Source organism: Hipposideros armiger, unplaced genomic scaffold, assembly GCF_001890085.2.
Source record: "Hipposideros armiger isolate ML-2016 unplaced genomic scaffold, ASM189008v1 scaffold_29, whole genome shotgun sequence".
Classification (NCBI taxonomy): Eukaryota; Metazoa; Chordata; class Mammalia; order Chiroptera; family Hipposideridae; genus Hipposideros; species Hipposideros armiger.
This window is the reverse complement of record NW_017731379.1, coordinates 5,354,221-5,373,043: the sequence shown is the minus strand read 5'-3', so window position 1 is coordinate 5,373,043 and position 18,823 is coordinate 5,354,221. Positions and strand designations below refer to the sequence as shown.

General features: G+C 51.3%; 1 protein-coding gene across 2 annotated transcripts in view; it reads right to left on the bottom strand.

Moving 5' to 3' along the window:
- The window catches only part of MRM1 (mitochondrial rRNA methyltransferase 1), a 79,769-nt gene that overhangs the window by 45,553 nt on the left and 15,393 nt on the right, over positions 1 to 18,823 (bottom strand). The window contains exon 6 of one of the 2 annotated variants that reach the window (XM_019636723.1): positions 15,439 to 15,769. The exons of the other annotated variant lie outside the window; for it this stretch is intronic. Within the exon in view, the coding sequence (XP_019492268.1) occupies positions 15,708 to 15,769 (62 nt within the window). The 3' untranslated portion in view covers positions 15,439 to 15,707. Of the gene's footprint in view, positions 1 to 15,438; positions 15,770 to 18,823 lie in introns of those variants that run through there. 2 annotated transcript variants of the gene reach the window in all.

Genomic DNA, 18,823 nt, shown 5'->3' with positions numbered 1-18,823 from the left:
CAAGAAACGTTGTCCCGGGCAGGTGGCATGCCGGTTGGTTTCACACTGGCAGAGACTCTGAACTGGACACTCCTACATTTAGGCAGGGGGTCGGGCCTCCTGAGATACTGGTGAAAGGGGGTACACAGGCCCTACCCCAGGATGGGACACAGAAGGGCATGGGTACGTCCTGGACCTGCCCGGTTGAACCCCAGTGGCTCCAAAAGGCCTTACATTTCCAAAGATTTCTGAGGATAGCCCATGCCTAAGGTGCCCCAGGCCTGCTCCCACTCCTGGGAAGGGTGGAAAGGAAAGCCAGGAACCCTCTGGGGTGCTGGCCAAGGACAGGGTGATGTTGGAGGCTGTGGAGTGGAGAGGGGGAGAAGATGGCAGTCAGGGAGAGAAAGGCCAGATGAGAAACAGGTGACAAGGCAGGATGTAGAAACAGGAGAGATTTAAAGTCACCCGAGTGACCTTCTGGGTGCTGGAAACTACTTCAGTAGAAAAGGGGGCTGGGTAGAAGGTAGGGAGCTGTAATGTAGTAGCGGGGGAGGGGGGGATCTACACCATCTAGTGATGCTGCAGGCATCCCTGAAGGTCAGCATTACCACCTCGGCTTTTCCAGCTGAGAAAGCTGAGGCAGCTATAGGCTAAAGAAATGTCCACAATCACGTTCCAACAAGTAGGTTAGAGCGGGTGTGTGAGAGTCCACAGCCCCTGGGCCTGCAGGCCTGCTTGGTTTATCAGGGGAGCTGTGAAAAGGGTGGATTTCCCTAGTCTGGATGGACGGACAGAGCGGGGACACCCCAGCGAGTCTGAGGTCTGCGCTTCAGGAAAACAGGGAGGAGAGTGAGAAGCACCAGTACTCTGTCCTCCTGTTAGCCCAGGATCCACACGACCGCAAATCCAGCACACGCAGTCAGTACTATCTTAATGTTTGTTCAAGGGATGAAAGACGGAGGGACTGGACGGCGAGGACTTGATGTGGGAAGATGGGAGAGCAGAGGGAAGATCTAGGAGGGAGATAGGGGATGAGGCCTAGAGCAGTGGTTTTCAAACTTAGCAAGATCCGATTAAAATACAAATTTCTTCTGTTCATGCATACAGAATTTTACCTACGGCATTTTCATGGCATTGTTATGATAGCCAAAAAGTGGAAACCCGAAAGTCCATCAAGTGGTGAACAGGTAGACAAAATGTGGCATATCCACACAATGGAATGCTATTCACCAATAAAGGAGATGGAACTACTGATATATGCCACAACATGGGTGAACCTTGAAAACATTATGCATCATGAAAGAGGCCAGCCACAAAGGACTCCATATTATCTGATTCCAGTTATATGAAAGGCGCAAAATAGGCAAATCTACTAGAGACAGAAAGTAGATTAGTGATTGCCCAGGGTTGGGGGATAGGGGAATTTGGAGGTGACAGCTAAGGGTTTCTTTTGAGGGTAATAAAAATGTACTAAAATTAATTGTAGGAATGGTTACACCACTCTGTGACTATATTAAAAGCCATTGAATTGTATAAATGGGTGAATTATATGGTATGTGACTTATATCTCAATAAAGCTGTTAAAACACACTAAGTAAAAGAAGCCAGACTCAAAAGATCATCTGGAAAAGGCAAGCCTATGGAGACAGGAAAGTAGATTAGTGGTTGCCTAGGGCTGAGGGGTGAGGAGAAGATTAACCGCAAACACCAGGGAACTTATTGGGGTGACAGAAATGCTCTATAACTGGGTTGTGGTGACAATTGTGCAACTCAATACATTTACTTAAAAACCATGGAATAGTATGTTTAAAACGGGTAAACTTTATGGTCTGTGAATTTTACCTCAATAAAGTTGTTTATTTAAAAAAACACAGATTGCTGGATCCTACCCCCAGAGTTTCTGATTCCATAGATCTAGGATGGCTGGAGAATTTTAATTTCTACCAAGTGCCCTGGTGACGCTAATGCTGCTGGTCAAAGGGCCACACTGGCAGAACCTCTGGTCTAAGTAGGTGAAAGGCCAAGGCCAAGGCCAACAAAGGGGTGGGGTCAGTTTTTTTTTTTTTAAAGCACTTAGGGCACCAGCTCTCCACACCCACCCATGCCCTCCTCCAGGGCAGCCCGGGTGAATAACTTGGGAGCTGTTTGGGCAGCAGGGAGCCAGCCACTCTGTGCTGGCAGACATTCCTAAGCAGCAGACAGCAGCCGAGTTAATTTCCAGGCAGCCTCTCCACCATCCACCGAAATTGGCAGGGTAAATAGGAACCGATGTTTATTTGCCACTTACCTCTGTCTTGTTCCGCTTAAATACTGAGGGGAAACCAGAGCCATTAGGGTCAGAAGAAAATTACAAACACGCAGCATCGCTGTGGGTGGGTGAAAATGATATTAGAGATTGGGTTGGGGTTGGGGGGACAGGCAGTGAGCAGCAAAAAATAAATAAATAAACAGAGGAAGAAAAGAAGGAGGGTGGGTGGGAAGAGGAGGAAAAACTGCCTTGCACCAACAGAGCATGAAATAAAATAAAATTAAATAAAAATCTGTTTGGTGAGTGGGGAATCTTCGTCCCAGGAAATATGTTTGGGGGAGGGGAGAATTCTGGAGTTGTTTAGAAAGCCAGACCAGGGAACCTGTCAATCCTGATTTCTGTTTTCTGGCCTGATTCTCTTTCTCTGTGTCACCAGGAAACGGGTCCAGGGAGGGGACAAAAGCCAAAAGCAACCCTCACCCCCACCTTGGGGTATCTCCCCCACCTCAGTGGTCCTAGAGCGTCCCTCCTTCTCCAGGGGTTCACACTCGGAAGGAGCCCCCTTCCTCCCACCTGCCCCAGTCCCTGGCAGCATTAATTGGAGGCAAGAGAAGTCCCACATTTATTACCTCCCCTCCTGCTCCACACTAAATCTGCGGCAATGCTGCTAAAAGTCAATAAAACGAGAAGGAAGATGCGATAAAATTAAGGTGGAAAGTGCGATGGGGAGAGGAAATGGGAATCTTCTTTTTAATTTAGCTTTAATTTTAATTTTTTGTCACCTCTCCAAACAGCCTGTGTGCTGCCGCAGCAGGAGGAAACTGGGGGAGAGGCCGGCCTGGCATTTTAAGGACTGGAGGATGCTGCACACTGGGCAGGATCTTGGGGGGGGGGCCACATCTTGGGGAGTCACAGCAGGGGGGTGGGCGGCAGCAGAGAGGCTGCCTGTCAAAATCCTACTCACCCAGACAGAAGGAGTCCCTCCCTTCTTAATGCTCCCCCCAGCACACTGTCCAGACCTAGGGCTTATCGCAGCGGACTTTGCACTCCCTGAGAGCAGGCACTGTGTCTCAGTCCTCTTAGTCATCTCTTATCCACAGCGCCCAACACATAACAGGAGTAGGAGCCGTAATGATGATGAATGATAGATAATAGTTATTGAGCACCGACTATGTTCCAGGCATTGTTTTAAGCACACTTTCAATTTACTGTTTCATTTTGCTCCTCCCATCAACATGATGAGATAGGTACCATCATAATAGCCCCGTTTTACAGAGGAGGACATTGAGGACAGAGAGGTGAAGCACCGTGCCCATGATCCCAGAGCTTGTAGGTAGTGGGAATGCTAAGCATGAAACAGATAATGGGTCATTCTCATGTACTAAGTGGATGAATTCATGAGTGAATGAAAATTACATAAGCATACTAACAAAGTGACAAGCACGCAAGTGCCAGGGGTCCTGTGGAGCCCACACCACTCTGTTCATAAAAGCTGAGGGTGCCAAGCAGTGCAGAGGTAGAAGTAGCTCGCGTGAGAGCTCTGTGGACCTGAGGCTTCTTGTGTTGGTGGGAAACCTCTTGAGGTCAGGCCAACATTCACTGTCATGTGATTCCTTTCCCATTTTTAGCAAGGGTACAACATTCAATCCTTCATCGCCATCAAACCTGATGTTCTCTCCACAGTGGCCTAACCAAGGCGCAGAGGATTTGTGGCTCCAACTGTAACCTTCTTCCCAACCACAGGGCCTCCAAGGCAGTGGCGTTATTGACCCTCCCTCACCCTGTCACTGGCCAAATGGCCAGAAGGCCTACAGCAGGATTCAGCCTATCAGAGGGAGCTGGAGTTCAAAACCAGAAGCTCTAAGGATACCAGACTCTGCCGAGTGAACTGAACAATTTCCACATGAGGAAAGTCAGTCCCAAAGAGAGGATGGACTTCCCCCAGGTCACACAGGTGGTTCCCTCTCCGTAACCTGGCGGTTTGCTCTTTCCACATGATGGGAGCCCCAGAGGCAATAGTCTACAACTTCCTAAGTGGGCTTGTGTCTCAGCCCTTGGTGATTGGCCTCCAGGAGGTGAGCAAACGGAAGGGATGTTTCCTCTACATGCAGATGAGAAAACTGAGGCTCAGAAGAGTTCAAAATGTCTCCAGGACCACGTACTAACACTGGCATTGGGCTCTAGTTGTGCCCAAGGAAGGATCTGGCTGTCGTCTAATCTCCACTGAGTGTGAAACAAACAAACATGTTTTCAGAAAATACTTTCCTCCATGAAAGCTCAGGCTCTGAAGCAGCCCTGCCCCCTTCCCTTGCTGCACCTCCTGATCCTCAGGGGCCCACTGAGCCACCCTGCCCCATCCCAACATCACCCTCCTATAGTCCTGAAGACCCCCAACCTCTCCAAAGAGGAGGCTGGAAAGGATGGACTCCTTTTCTAGTGAGCTCCTCCTTGTCTAAAATATTGTTCCCCTCATTAAAAAATCGGAGCCTCTTTAATGGCTTGGAGAAGTGTACATGAAGTATTTGTAAGTTAAAAAGAAGCAAGTTACCAAATTCAATGCAGAATATAATCCTAATTATGTTGTATTTTAAATATAATTTATGGCTATATTTGTATACACATAGAAGACCAGAAGGATATACACCAAAATATTTATGGTGGTTTTTACTTCCTTCTCTAAATTTCTGTATTTTTCCAAATTTTCTACTGGGGACACATGTCCTTTTATAATTATATGAAAGGAAATCATAAATTAATTTAAAAATTCCGCCTTATTAGATTCCGTTTTTAAAACTATCAATACCCCTCTAGCTTGCTAGCTCTGTAGTCTCATAAGCAGCAGCCAAGAGCAGTTCACGAGTGTGTGTGTGAGTGTGAGTGTGTGTGTGTGTGTGTGTGTGTGTGTGTGTTGTGGGGGTCCCAACTCCCCCACCCTTTCCCAGTGACTGCTGTTCATCATAACCAGGACAATTAACCATCCCCTTATTATTCACACGTCATGATTACTAATCACCCTTATTAATATCCATGCTTTGCAAAACCAGGAGGCAGCTTGGCTCAGATGCTCGGAGCTCCACAGGAATCCAGTCCTGACCCCAGGCGCGTCCCTTCCTGCTCTGGGCCTCCACCTCCTCCTGGATTGGGAAGATCCCTCCCTTCTTCGTCACTCCACTGAGACCAGTGCCCTCTGCTTCCATCCTTTGCCAGCTCACAAGAGGGCCCCCAGAGGGCCATCTAACTTCCCAACTGAATTCACCACCTGAACCACCTGCCCTGCCCTTCCAATGGAACTGAAATAAGGGACTCTTCCTGTGCTTGATCCCTTTTCTCAAATTACCCACTTTGTTCATAAAATGTATGCTTTACCCTAAACAGACATATTATGGCTAAAGACTGGACTTTATGGTTATGCCATTTAACCATGTTCAGTCTCCAAATCTCGCTACCTGTTTTGGGAAATGTATTAACAGTTCTGTGCTAAGCCAGCTCTTGATAACGTTGGCCACATGGCTTAATGTTAAGTTTGCCAGCCAATGTTTGAGGCAAATTTATACTCTGGGTCACATCAGCCCTTGGTTTTTGTTTTGTTTTGTTTTTTGGTTTTTTAAAAAATATATATTAGTTAGGGATACTCCCTTCTTTTTTTTTAAATTTTTTTTTTTAAGATTTTTATTGGGCAATTGGGGGATGGGAACAGTGCTGGGGAATTGGGGGAAGGGGAACAGACAAGTTGCTTTCTTTTTTTGTTCTTCAGTCTAGTTGTGGAGGACGTTGCTTCACTGGCCCAAGTTGGCACCATCATTGCGCTCTTCCCGGGAGAGGCAGATCAGTTGCCGGCTTCTGGACAGCTGCTCACTGCGGCTGCTGGCCGCTCACGCTGGCTGCTGGCTACATATGGTAGCCCATGGCTACCCACTGCCACAGGGACTGCAGCCTATGCCGTAGTCGGCGACTCATGGCAGCCCAGCTCCAGGTTGAGCTGTTGTTCAGCATCTTAGCTGTAGAGGGCAGTGTCACTGGCCCTCATATGTGGGATCTGAACCGGGGCCCTCTGGCATCCCAAGCCAGTTCTTAACCATCACGCCACTCGGCCGGCCCTAAATTTTTTTTTTAATTGAGGAATTGGGGGGATGGGAACAGCACTGTGGAATTGGGGAAGGGAAACAGATAAGTTGCTGTCGTTTTGTTCTTCAGTCTAGTTGTGGAGGACGTTGCTTCACTGGCCCAAGTTGGCACCATCATTGCGCTCTTCCCGGGAGAGGCAGATCAGTTGCCGGCTTCTGGATGGCCGCTCACGCTGGCTGCTGGCTACATACGGTAGCCCATGGCAATCCACTGCCACAGGGATTACAGCCTACACCGTCGCCGGCGACTCAGGGCAGCCCAGCTCCAGGTCGAGCTGTTGTTCAGCAACTTAGCTGTAGAGGGCAGTGTCACTGGCCCTCATATGTGGGATCTGAACCGGGGCCCTCTGGCGTCCTAACCCAGTTCTTAACCATCGCGCCACTCGGCCGGCCCAGCCCTTGGTTTTGATGTGGTGGTGGCTCTAGTAATGCTGAGATGAGCCGTGTTGTGCATTGGTGAAGTGGGCCAGGCTGGGCCACGCGTGTGCACACACAGAATTTACACTGCACTGATATGCCAGCTTCCAAACCTCATTGTAATCTCTTCTGGGTAGAGGTGAACCCAGGTCTGCCCCCAAAGGTGATGGCCACCCATCTCTGCATTGATCGTGACACCAAGCCCTGACCCCACCTGCCCCCGGCTGAGAGGCAGAGCCCTGGCTGCCACTCCTGAACCTACTCGTGGAACACACTGCGGATGAGGAAGACAATGGAAGTAATTTGAATAAAATACAGCAGTTGCATTTATTATAGTAAGAAATTAGATACCCAACAATGAGGGAGTGACCAAACAAAGTGACAATCCATCAACGTGACGGGACACCATGTGGCCATTAAAATCACAAGACTGGGTTCTGCCACCCTGAAAATGTCTGTGTGAATGGATGTTAGGTGAGAGCCAGAACCCAAAGAAAGGGGGGGGGCATGCTGTCCTGGGGAAAGAGCCCTGCACCAGCGCAGGGAAGAAACCCGGCAGGATTTCTCTGAACCAGCGCAGGGTTCAAATGTGGACTTAGTAGGGAATGCTCTTCACGTGCCTCGGCCATTCCATTTGTAAAAGGAAACCCCAGTGTCGTGGGAGGGCTGAACCAGGTCACAGTGCTTAGGACCCTTCAGGGAGTCAGTGACAAAAACGCCCCTGAAGGCAGTAAAATCCGAAAAGAATTAATCGGAATGTGAATGTTTAGAAATTAAAGTTCGTTAGGTCTTTTTTTGGAGTAAGTGCGTTTAAGAAAAAATACTGGACAGGCTTTGGGAGGAGGGGCTCTGGGGCTTGGAGGACTGGTGGCCCCTCGAGGACCAGCTAGGCTCTGGAAGAATGAAAGGACAGAGAAATGTGGGCTCTCCCTCCATTGCTGGTCCCCCACGGAGGACCAAAGCCACACTCAGTAACTGGGCATGAGAAATCCCAAGCTCAGTCTAAAATGAGAAGGAATGAAAACCAGCCCCACACCGTGCAGCTCACGGGAAGCACAGAAGAGTCCAAAACGTCACCTGGGATTTTTCTTGTCAAGACAGAGGGGGAGAGAGAAGCAGGCAGAGCCGGAGCAGAGAGGAACAAGGGTCCACATTTTCTCCCCACGTCACCCATGCTCTTGCCTTCTGCTTGCTGTCGGTTAGGGACAGGCCCTGCCAGCCTGCTCCAGGGACAAGAAGATAAAATCAGCAGCTCAGCCGGCTGGCCACCTCCTCCTTCCCCCATCTCTGCTGCCCAGACTCCATCCCCTTCCTTTGGTATCCACGGAGAATGAAGAGGCTGCAAGCCCAGTTTAATGTACGTCATTTGACTTGAGTATTTCTGGCAGAGAACGGGATCCTCCCCCACGCTTATCTGCCCTGGGGACTCAAGGGCGAACCATGGCCCTGGATACCCGGATATCCTTATTACCTGAGGACAGTGTGGGGACCACCTGTCCCCCACCCGTTTTCCTCCTGCAGCGCCTTCCTCTGAGGAGTGGGAATGGGGTTAAGGACACAATGCAAAGCTGACGGGGAGGAGGATGAAGAAAGGAAAGGGATGTTCTTCGGGGAACATCTTCCTTCACTGTCGTTTCCTAAGCCTGTCATTCTGAGGGGACGGACAAGGGACGTGGGCCACCCTGAGGGAGCAGAGCGAGTCCAGGGATTCGAAAGAACATTTTAGTAAGTAGGCAAATCATTCGGCCTCCTCCTCTCTTCCCACGATTATTCACACAAAAGTGTGAATCGGGGACAACTTCCTTTCAGTTTTCTCTCACTTGCCCTTTGCGCTAGGAAAGCAGCCTATTTGCATTTTCGTGGACGCGTGCCCAGCCTTCCCACCTCCAGGCCTGTGCCCATGCCATTCCTTCCACCAGGTACCCCTTTCGCTTCCCCATCTGTCAGTCAGTCAGAGCCATCTGAGAAACCTAGTTTAATATCGCTCCCTCTTTTATGAGGCCTTCCTCGAACCCCCCAGCCAGAAAAGCTCTTTTTCTTCTCTGTTCTCTGGAAAGGAAATAGACTCTGGGATTTTCTGCTCACACCCTATCCCCAACTGAATGGCATCTTGCTCATTCCCACGATACTGTTCACCTAATCAATCAATCAATCAATCAATGAGCTGAGCAGTTGAGGCAGGAGGAAAAGAGTCCACAACATTGCCCAAATCCCAGTTAACTGACCCTATTCTGACACTTGGATGCGTAGTCTGAGGCACCTCACACAGGTTACCCCATGAAAGTTGCATATCCACTCTACAGAGTAGGTCCTATTACCATCCCGTCTTGCCCGGGACACCCACAGCTAGTAGCGGATCGGAACCGAGGTTGGCTGACCCCCACACCCGTGCTCTTCCCACTGTCACACTGCCTTCTACCGCTCTCATCCTGGGGGAGAGGGAGCTGCCTCCAATCCTAATTCTCCCAGATGGCAGACTCCTCTCCCAGTTCTTTGCTTTTTCAGCCTCTGTCCAAAATGAACCCTGTCTGGCTCCACCACCCAGCCAGCTGGTTGGGCAGGTGGGGCGGATAGGGGTTGGGGAGCCCCAGGCACAAATGAGCAGTAATGGAGGCAACCAGGCACCTTCTCATCAGCACAGGAGCCAATGTGATGCCTATGCCCTAGGGAGGTACAGACATCTTCTGGGGTAGAACCTCACTGTATTATTTTTCCCTAGGCTGTTCTGTAGTTTGGCAGCAAGAATTAGGCCTGGGGGGAGAAGTTGGTGGGGGAGGGGGAGGTTCACGGGGAAGAGGATGGTCATAGAGGGGAGAGGCTCTGCCCAGCACCCAGCCCAGAGTTGGGGTGTGGAGAAAACTTAATTCCAACTCAATTTCTGAGGTTTATTTCTTGACTCCCCCCAGGCCTTTGGAAATGCTGCAATTCTCAGCCCGGCCCTCAATTCCACACCTCCGCCAGAGCCTCCGTGCCAGTCCCGAGGCCCCAAGAATAGATGTCCTGACATGAACTACCAGGCACCACACACGCACCTGACAGCTTACCTGAGCTCAGGCCACCTGTAGCATAGATGGAGCGCCAATGCTGGGGTCTTTGATACACACACATACAACTTAAATTGACCCTTCCCCATGCATCATATTAATTGGGTCCTGTGAGGTGGGCAGGACAGATGTTCTAAACCCATTTCTTAGGTGAGTAACCTGAGGTTCAAGGAAGACGAGCAATTTACTCAAGGTCACACTCTCCAGAGCTAGTGAACATAATAACCCTGATAAAACCCACAGTACTTCACATCGATTCAGTGCCAGGCCAGGTGCTAAGCACTTTCCATGCATCTAACATTCACAACAGTCCCATGAGGAGACGTTGATTATTATCCCATTTTACAGATGAGGAAACAGGGACTTAGAGATGTTAGGTGACTTGGGGAAGTCACTTGGAGTCAAGCCCCAAGCAGCCTGACTCCACGGACCTTCGCCCAGGTGGGGACCTTACTTGTCTGGGTCCCCTGAATTCCAAGCACCTACCAGTACCTGGCCCACATAAGGTACTCAGTAAACATTTGCAGAATGTTTGTTGAATGAATAAGTCTGCCCCCACTGCCCTTTCCTTTGACTTGCTCCTCCCAGGCCATGTCTGCCCTTCTCTCTCCTAGCTCCTTGTACGTCTCCAGCCAACCATTTGACAGCTCTCTCCTGGGAGTTCAGGGTAACAGATCCCCAGGTCCCCCAAGGAGGCTGGCAAGTCAATTCGCCACCTCACTCCCTACACCTACCAGTACTCAGGGATGTGTAGTTTGTACCAACAGTTCCCCCTTGCCTCAGTTTCCCTACCTGTATCAGATGTAAGGCAAGCAGACTACTGTAAAAGAGGCCCTGGGTAGGTCTGCCCCTCTAATTCCTTCCACCCCAAGGAGATGCTGGGGTTCCCCTTTCTCTCTAGATCCCACAGAGCCCCAGACATGCAGAAAGGGGCCCAAAGGGGGTGAGACACAGGACAGGTGTGTGGTGTGGTCAGGCCCAGATCCAAGGTGTACTTTTCTAAACAGGGAAAATGCTGAAATATGAGGGCCGGGCTCTCTCGGGAATGATCCCCCATCAGGTGAGGTTTCGAAGGCCCTTTGGGAATACTTCCAGCTCTAGCTTCCTCCATCCACAGGCATGAATCAGTCAACAACACAGAATTTACTGGGCCTGCAGGCAGGGAAGGGACACAAGATGCCACTTCTGCAAGCTGACAAGACAGATGCATCAGGTCAGCGTACTGAGTGTCTCTGTATGCATGATCTCATTTAAGCTCCCAAACAACTCTCAGAATTATCCCCATTTCACAGAGAACGAAGCAGAGGTCTGTGTGACTTGCCCATAGTCACATGGCTAGGATACAACGAAACAGGGACAAGAATCCAAGGCTTTCGGGTCCTGTCTCCAGCCAACCATCTTGCCCTTAGAGCAAAGCTGTTCCTGCATAGACAGCTCCCAAGACTTCCTTTAATAATAGCTGGAGGCATTACACATACCTCCCCCTCCCCAGCCTCTCACCTGCCCAGGGGCCCAAGGGCAGGTAAGTGGGCAAGCCCCACCTCCAGGTGGGCCCTGGGTTAAAAACCCTGGGCTTTAATGGTCAACCAGAGGACATGGCTTCACTGGCTCAGGGTCACCCACCCAGCTCAGGGTCACCCCCACACTACTAGGCAGTTCTGCCCTCACCTCCTCACCTGTACCCCGACACAGCACCTCTGGTCTCTGTCCCTCCAACTGCTACTGTTCAGCCCCCACGGCTTGGAGCCCATGAGCAGGAGCCATGAGTGGGTGGAACAGAGCTCCTGACCCCCAGCCTGACTTCTGACATCTCCGGTGCCCCCTCTCCTAACCCTAGCCCCAGGTGTCATGTCCAGTGAGACAGGCTTCCCCTCAACGTCACTCCCACCCAACCCTGGCCACTACACAGCCAGATGCTCAAAGGATTGAGCAATATCAGAGCGCCACCTAGTGTACCTGGCAGGCACACCAGCCCCTGGCTGGTCCTACCATGTCGTCACTTTGTGTGGGGCAGGGCCTCTCATGGGGGCAGGGGGTAAACATGAGCTAGGGTCTGTAACCTGGGACTCATATTTGCAAAGGCCTCAAACCCAGACTGCTGACGGTATGTCCAGATGACACTATTCCTCAAGTCACAGAGAGACCTCAGACCCAGTGAGGACTGTCCCTCACGATTTGAAAGCTTTGACCTATCACAGGACAGTACTGCCTGCAGAACCCTGACTTAATGATTATTTGGAAGGCTTTAAATGAGCTTTCAAATAGCCTAATCACATTGGATTATCTTGTGTTCATTGGTAAAAAGTCAACTTCCCAATTAGCCACAATTTTGGCAAACCCTCTTTGGCAAGTCAGTTTTTTAGCAAGAGCCTCAAATAATGAAATGTGGCTAAGGCATTGTTAGACATCCGAGAAGCCCCACCACATGTACACAGCCTGAACTCATTTCATGGTTTTCTCCCTCCCGGTCTCTGTTCCTCTCTCTATACTTGACCTGGCAGGCAGCCTGATAAAGTATATAAAACGAGCCCTGAACCTGGGCGGAGAGGCCAGGCAAATCAGGCTTTGAATCCTTGCTCCGTACCAGCTGTGTGGCCTTGAAAGATTCACCTATGCTTTCTGAGCCTTACTTTTCTCATCTGTAAAATGCGGTTGTAATGTGTATCATGTGAGACACTCAGCAAGGAGCCACTTACCAGAGGCTCCATAACTGCCAACCTCGTGCACCTCCCCCTCAAGGTCTCTATGGTAGCGTCTGCTTCCACAGCACCTTGAGCTGGGTCTCCATCGTTTTCTTGGTCTCAGAGCACTGGTCACACTGCATCTTGCATGTCCATTTTCTATGGCTATGTCCATCTCTTCCTCCCAACCTGGAGGCCCTCCTCCCCTCTGCAAGCCCAGCCCAGTGCCGAGCCAGTGGCAAGTATATATCATCCAGCAGCTGAACTAAATATCCCAGGCCAAATGGCCACGCCCTGTTAGGAGAGCCCATTCTCCAGGCCAGAGGTGGGACCACCCCACGTTGCTAGCCCTGTCAAAACAAACATCTTCTCTCTTATTGCCTCAGTCTCCTCCTCTGTAACGTATTGAAGCTTCTGACTTGCACAGCTGTTACAGGGACTAAAGATAGGACATTGTTAAGACACTTGTAAAGGGCATAACACAGCAGGCCCTCAATAAATAGAATTTATTATTACGATAGCTCAAGAGGCCCAATGGGCATTCAAAGCTATGTCGAAGAAAGACAGGAAGATCACTATGATCAAAATGGTACAACTCAACAGATATTGGGGTAGGGAGGCAGAAGGCAAGACAGGGAGGGTGGGTGATGGTTAAAATTGGCAAAAATTAAAACCCAATCAGGGTCTAAGTCAACAACTTATTTAAGAGTAAGGCATCCAGGGGCCAGGGGTAATTCGGGGCGGAGGGGTAACCTGTCTTTCTTCCGGGGTGGGGATGGGGAACAGGCCAAAGCGGGGTGGGGGATGAGGGGGAGAACAGCCTCTTTATTAATGCAATTATTTTATTTGCCGAAAGGTAATCATCCTAAGTGAGGTCAAGGCACTGGTATGGAAGGCCCTGCAGGCAGCCTGCCCGCGTTGCCATGGCGACGGAACCTGATCACTTCCAGCAGCAGCAAGGGCTGGAAGCTCCTGAGAAAGGAGACCCCCAGATCTCTCTTCTTCCCCCAGAAAAAGGAGACCTAAGGGTGTTTGTGTTCCCCCTCCCAGCTCCAAGTGACAGACCAAGAGTCCCTGGGGGGAACACCCCAGCCCAAGTTCGCAGGGGGTCCATCCTAGGGGAGAGGGGTCTCTGCATCCCTCATTTCATTTTATCCCATAATAACCCTGCGAAGAAGGGACCAAGCATCTGCTGACCATTTTACAGAAAGCTGTGGCTCAGAGGGGCTAGTAATCTGCTCACAGACACACAGCACTTGAGGATTTGGGGGCTGGAGTGTGAAGCCTCAGGCACCATTTGCAGTCACCTCAGAGCCAGGGCTATGACAATGACAGGGAGGGACAAGACCAGAGTCTTGATTCATCAGAAAAACTGGTGTGGAGGAAAACCTGCTAACCTAGAAGACAGAGAGGCCTGGGTTTGAGTTCCAACTTCCCCCCTCCCAGGCCTCGTCACCCTCACTCAGCAAATTTGCTCCAAGCCTCAGCTTATCCAATGCATTCTGCACCAGTGCCTTGCCAGTCTCTGCAAGACTAAGCAATGACCTAGACATGTTTCTCCAGCTGTAAAATGGGCTGAGTAAGCCTCGCTCTGGGGACCCAGGATGCCAATGGTGACGGGTCAACTTGCTGCAGTGTATAAACATAAGAAGCGAGCTCTGTAGTTTTCACCTAAATCTCAAAGTCTATTAGCTCTGCAGAAAAGGGAACAAATCACCCCCTTACCCCAAATCCTCCAACCTCAAAGTCCAGAAGACAGCACAGCAGAGGAAGGGCCAAGGAGGGGTGCAGCCAAAGCTGGGGGGATCCATTTCGCTTGTGCCCACAGTATCTATCACCCTCTGGGTGGGGGAGTTTGACACAGCCACAAGGGACAACTATGCAATAGAAAGGAATTCAGATGGGGGTGGAGGAAGGATGACAGATGCAACTACGAGCATGGCGGGAGGCTTTGGAGGTGGTGAGACTTAAAGTGGGTCTCCGGGAAGGTGGACATGGGGATGGGAGCAGGAGAGAAGGCATTTCCAACAGTGGAAAGTGCCTCATTAAAAGCCTTTAGACTGTCAGGTGCTGAGGGAGTTTGGAGCGGTGTGGAGCAAACGAACTTCAAGGGGCCCAAGAGAAAGTGGGAACCAGACTAGGGCAAACTGTAGATAGCTTTGACTGTAAGGCTAAGAAGTGTGCACTTTATCCTGGAGGCAACAGAGAGCCACTGAAGGTTCCTGAGCAGGATAGGATCTGATTTGCATTTTAGGCATATAGTTTGTAGAGAGCAGGGAGGTAAGAAAGCCACTGGAGCCACCCTCTCTGGGCACACTGTTACTCGTTAATAATAGCAACACCCCAAGGCCTGGCTGGAGACCTCACAAGCCCATTTTTACCTGCACAACAGGCCTCGAGCTGTGTGGGTCCCTGTTTGAGGCAGGTGGCAGGGAGGGTGAAGCTCTGGGCTCTGGTTCCCACCCCAACCCCCTTTAGTCAGGGCCCTAGCATTGATTAGAAAGGTATGCAAGTGCCCTGAAAGGGTGCGGGTGGGGGTGACTGCAAAGGAGGGGAAGAGGGAGCCCCATTTACTGAGGGCCTGCTCAGCTCCCAGCCCTTTGCTGAGGTCCTGGTGACCTCGGGGATAAGTGCCCTGAAGTAATTATCCCAGTTCCACAAGAAGACTTGTTCCACAAGTCAAGTCTTGGTTAAGAACAGCCCCGGACACTCAGGGCTGGGACACAGCCCAGGTGTGTCTGACCCCAAAGCTCCTCAGGCCACAAGCAGGAAGAGAAACTGAGGCCTCAAGGGAGTAACGCCCCCTTCTCCCAGGAGGAAGACCACTCTGGCTCAGACACCATGGGAGGCATTCGGAGGCCCTTGTCCCCCTCCTGCATCCCCTTCCAGCAGTCCTCTCAACCAGCCACACCAGGGTCCCAGCCTCCTGTGACACACCCACCCACATGCTCGTGTTTTAAGAGTTCTGGTGTATCTAAGACATTCACAAAAAAAGCTGTTCATCTAACTTCCCATTTTAGATTCACCCACCTCATCGGAAGGTGCTGATGAGTCTCCTGTGCCAGATGACATTACGCAAAGGCTGCTCGGGATGGGGTCCATGTCCCACTGCCATAGGGGACTCCAGGTGGGGGACCCGGCAGTCAGGAGAACTTCTGAGGAAAGGGTGGGCGGTGGAGGGGCGAGTTCTTGAAGGGTCACTCCCTCCTCTTGGCTAGTCACAGAGACCCTTCCCACGGTGGTCTCTTGCAGGGTCACAAGGTCTGAGGAAAGCTCCTGGGACAGGAGATAGAGAGAGGAAGCAGATGGTTCTAGTTTCACAGAGCCATCACAGGGCCTGGCAACCACACCCAGGGTGCCGGCCACACTCCAGCCAGGTAATAGCACCCGCTCAGGCCTAAACTTTAATCAAGGAGCTAAGGCTTGGCCACAGTCAGCAGCAAGGAAGATTAGCAGAGGCCTGAGAGGGAAGGAGCAGGGGGGCGTCTGGCCAAGGAAGGGTGTGCATGGGATCTGCCTTGGATCAGAGCAGCGGCTGTCAGAGTTCCTTCCCACAAGGCCTGGAGGTGGGGATCAGGCTGAGCTACGTCAACAGCCAGGGAACAAATCTGACCCACTGAGACTCAGCGAGACCCTAAAACTCAGCCTCCAATCTTCCCTCCCCCAATCCCAACAAGCCTCAAGTGAGACACCAAGAACTTACCAACCAGGGAGACCCCAGGATGCCTGAGCAGGGGCAACTCAAAGTGTTCACGCCATCCTTAGTTGGAGTGTGGGGGCAGAGGGGAGGTGGGTCTCAGCATAGGAGCTGTGGTACCCCCATCCTCCCCCTTCAGACCATCCTCACCACCCCCTCAACCCCCCAAGTGCTCTACAGGAGGGTGGAAAGGAGGGGACAAATGGTATCAGCTGCCCAGCATAACTTATTAGCATCCAGGCGAGATTAATCAAGCCCAGAAACCTCGAGCAGACCCCTAATTAGTTGCCACTGATAACTATATTTGTCATGCTCTCCAATTATTCCACTGTAAATTTCAGAGTTTAATTGCACCTTGTTCTTCATTGAAGTGTCACTGTTTGCACACGCTCTCCTAATTCTTTAGCGAATTTGACAAAATTCAGCATTAAATATAGATTATCTTTAGATTTCCATAATTAACACAACCAAACTGTCTCAGGCCTAAATATTTCTCCCAGTGCCATAAATCTGGCCTGTCCCCGGAACCCAGAGAGCTGCTCCCAGCTCCCCGGCAGAAGCTGTGGGGAGAACACACGTGCACATCCATGAGCTTACATGACACGCCTGTGCAGGGCTGGGGCAGAGGTAGCAGGTGAGGCTTCACTGAGGCCACACACCCAGAGACCATCCCACCCCTGAATTTGTAGGAGGCCCCATCAAGGCTGCTCCCTGGGGCCTGTCAGCAGTGTCCCAGGGCTTAGAAAGCCAGTCCACAGAACCGCGGCTGACCTCCAGTCCTGGCAGGTGGGCTCCAGGCAAGTGGCCTGGCCTACAGCCACTTCACCTCACGAAAGCCAAAAGGCCCCGTTTGTGACTTTTTTCCCCACTAAGGCAGACCTTGCTGTTTGACATTACGCTAGGAACGTGGCCCAGGCAGGCAGGAATGCCCTCCATGCCACACCCCCTCCCTGGCACCCTTACCACCCAATCTACTCTCCTAACCCACTCTCTCCAGGCTCACATGTCAACTCCAAACACAGCCATCTGGGGCTTAGCTCAGACTGGAGATGGGCAAGGAGTTCATGCCCCCCCCCACCCCAACATCAGGTTGCAAATCTTTTCCACCAGCCCCCAAACCCCAAATCTTACACCCCAACAAAAGTCAGCAAGGTGGCCACTTTCAAGACGACAAAGGGGCAGCAGAGGTAGATGGGAGAAGGCAGAGAAGCCTGTACCCCTCAGGGGCCCCACCTAGCCCTTGGCCCTTGGGAAGACAACTGAATCTTGGGTTTATCCCTAATCAAGCCCCTTCCAGAGTTCAACTGCAAGCCAAGCCCCCCAGCCCGCACTGCATTCTTGCAAATACACACACGCGCACGCATACACTTAGATATACACACATATACAGAGAGAAATAGGCACAGATGCACAGACACACCACTGACACCCATGACATACAGACACACACAATCAGGCACTGACACACCAAGACAGACATACACACACAGCAACACACACCCCTCTGCCCAAGTCCTGTAGGAGATGGGGACAGGGAAATGCTTGCCCCCCAGAAACCAGTGGCATACCCAGACTCTTGTCACACTGAAGGGCCAGGGTGAGCTGGGGGCTCCGGCAGACAGCTCCCCCAGCCCTCTCGCCATCTACACTGCCTGCCAACCTAGCACCTCTGTATTTCCCTGGCAAAGATATGCTGGTGGCTGAGGGGCTGCACGTGGGAACAGGCAGTAATATCAAGGAGACTCAAAGCATACTCACAGCAAATTTGGAGGAAAATCGATGGCCTTTAATGAGATTTGATTTTTCTCCACGATGAGCTGGGCTGGGGATTACATAGGGGGGTCTCTGGGTGCAGTGTGAGAGGAGTTGAGACGGGACACAAGTTGCAAGGCTGGGAGGAACTGGGCAACCAAGAGTGAGGAAACTCCAAGGCCAGTAGGGACAGGCAGAGACAGAGGACCAACAGACAGACAGGGTATCAGGATGCCATTCAGCCCCACCCACAAGGCCCAAAGTGGGGTCCCTGGGCCAGCTTGGGTGTCTGCCACAGCTGAGCTGGGTTCTGGATCCAGGAGTCTGAATTCCCGGTCCTCAGAAGGAATGAGAGGCTGAGGTCCACCCGGGTCAGAGAGGCTGGGTGGGTTCAAGAACAGTGGGAAGTGGTCACCAGCAGGTGGGGGGTATGCAGCCCACTCGGGTGATTGACTTTGGAGGGTGATGAGAGGCAGGTTATCAGTGGGTTAACTCTGATCAGTGCAGTTTACTGAGCACCTGCCAGGCTCTAGGCACCTGCTATTGTCATTCTACAGAAAATCCTGCAAGAGATGAGAAGGCCACTTGCTCAGATGAGGAAAATGAGGATCAGAGAAGTTAAAGAAACTGCCCAAAGCCACCCAGCCAGTGAGTGCCTGAGGCAGCACCTGAACCAAGGTCTTCCAGGCTCTAAGTCTGTGTTTCCTCCTTTCTGCTCGAACGCAGCACCTCACAAGCAACGAAGGGGCCACACCTTCATCTCTCTTCCCCCTCTCCCAGCCCAGGGCTCCAGGGTCAGAACTTGGGTCCAGGATCCATGATGACAGGAACCCAGAGAATCTCCTCCATGGTTCCACCCCAAGTCCCAAGCTTCCCCAGGC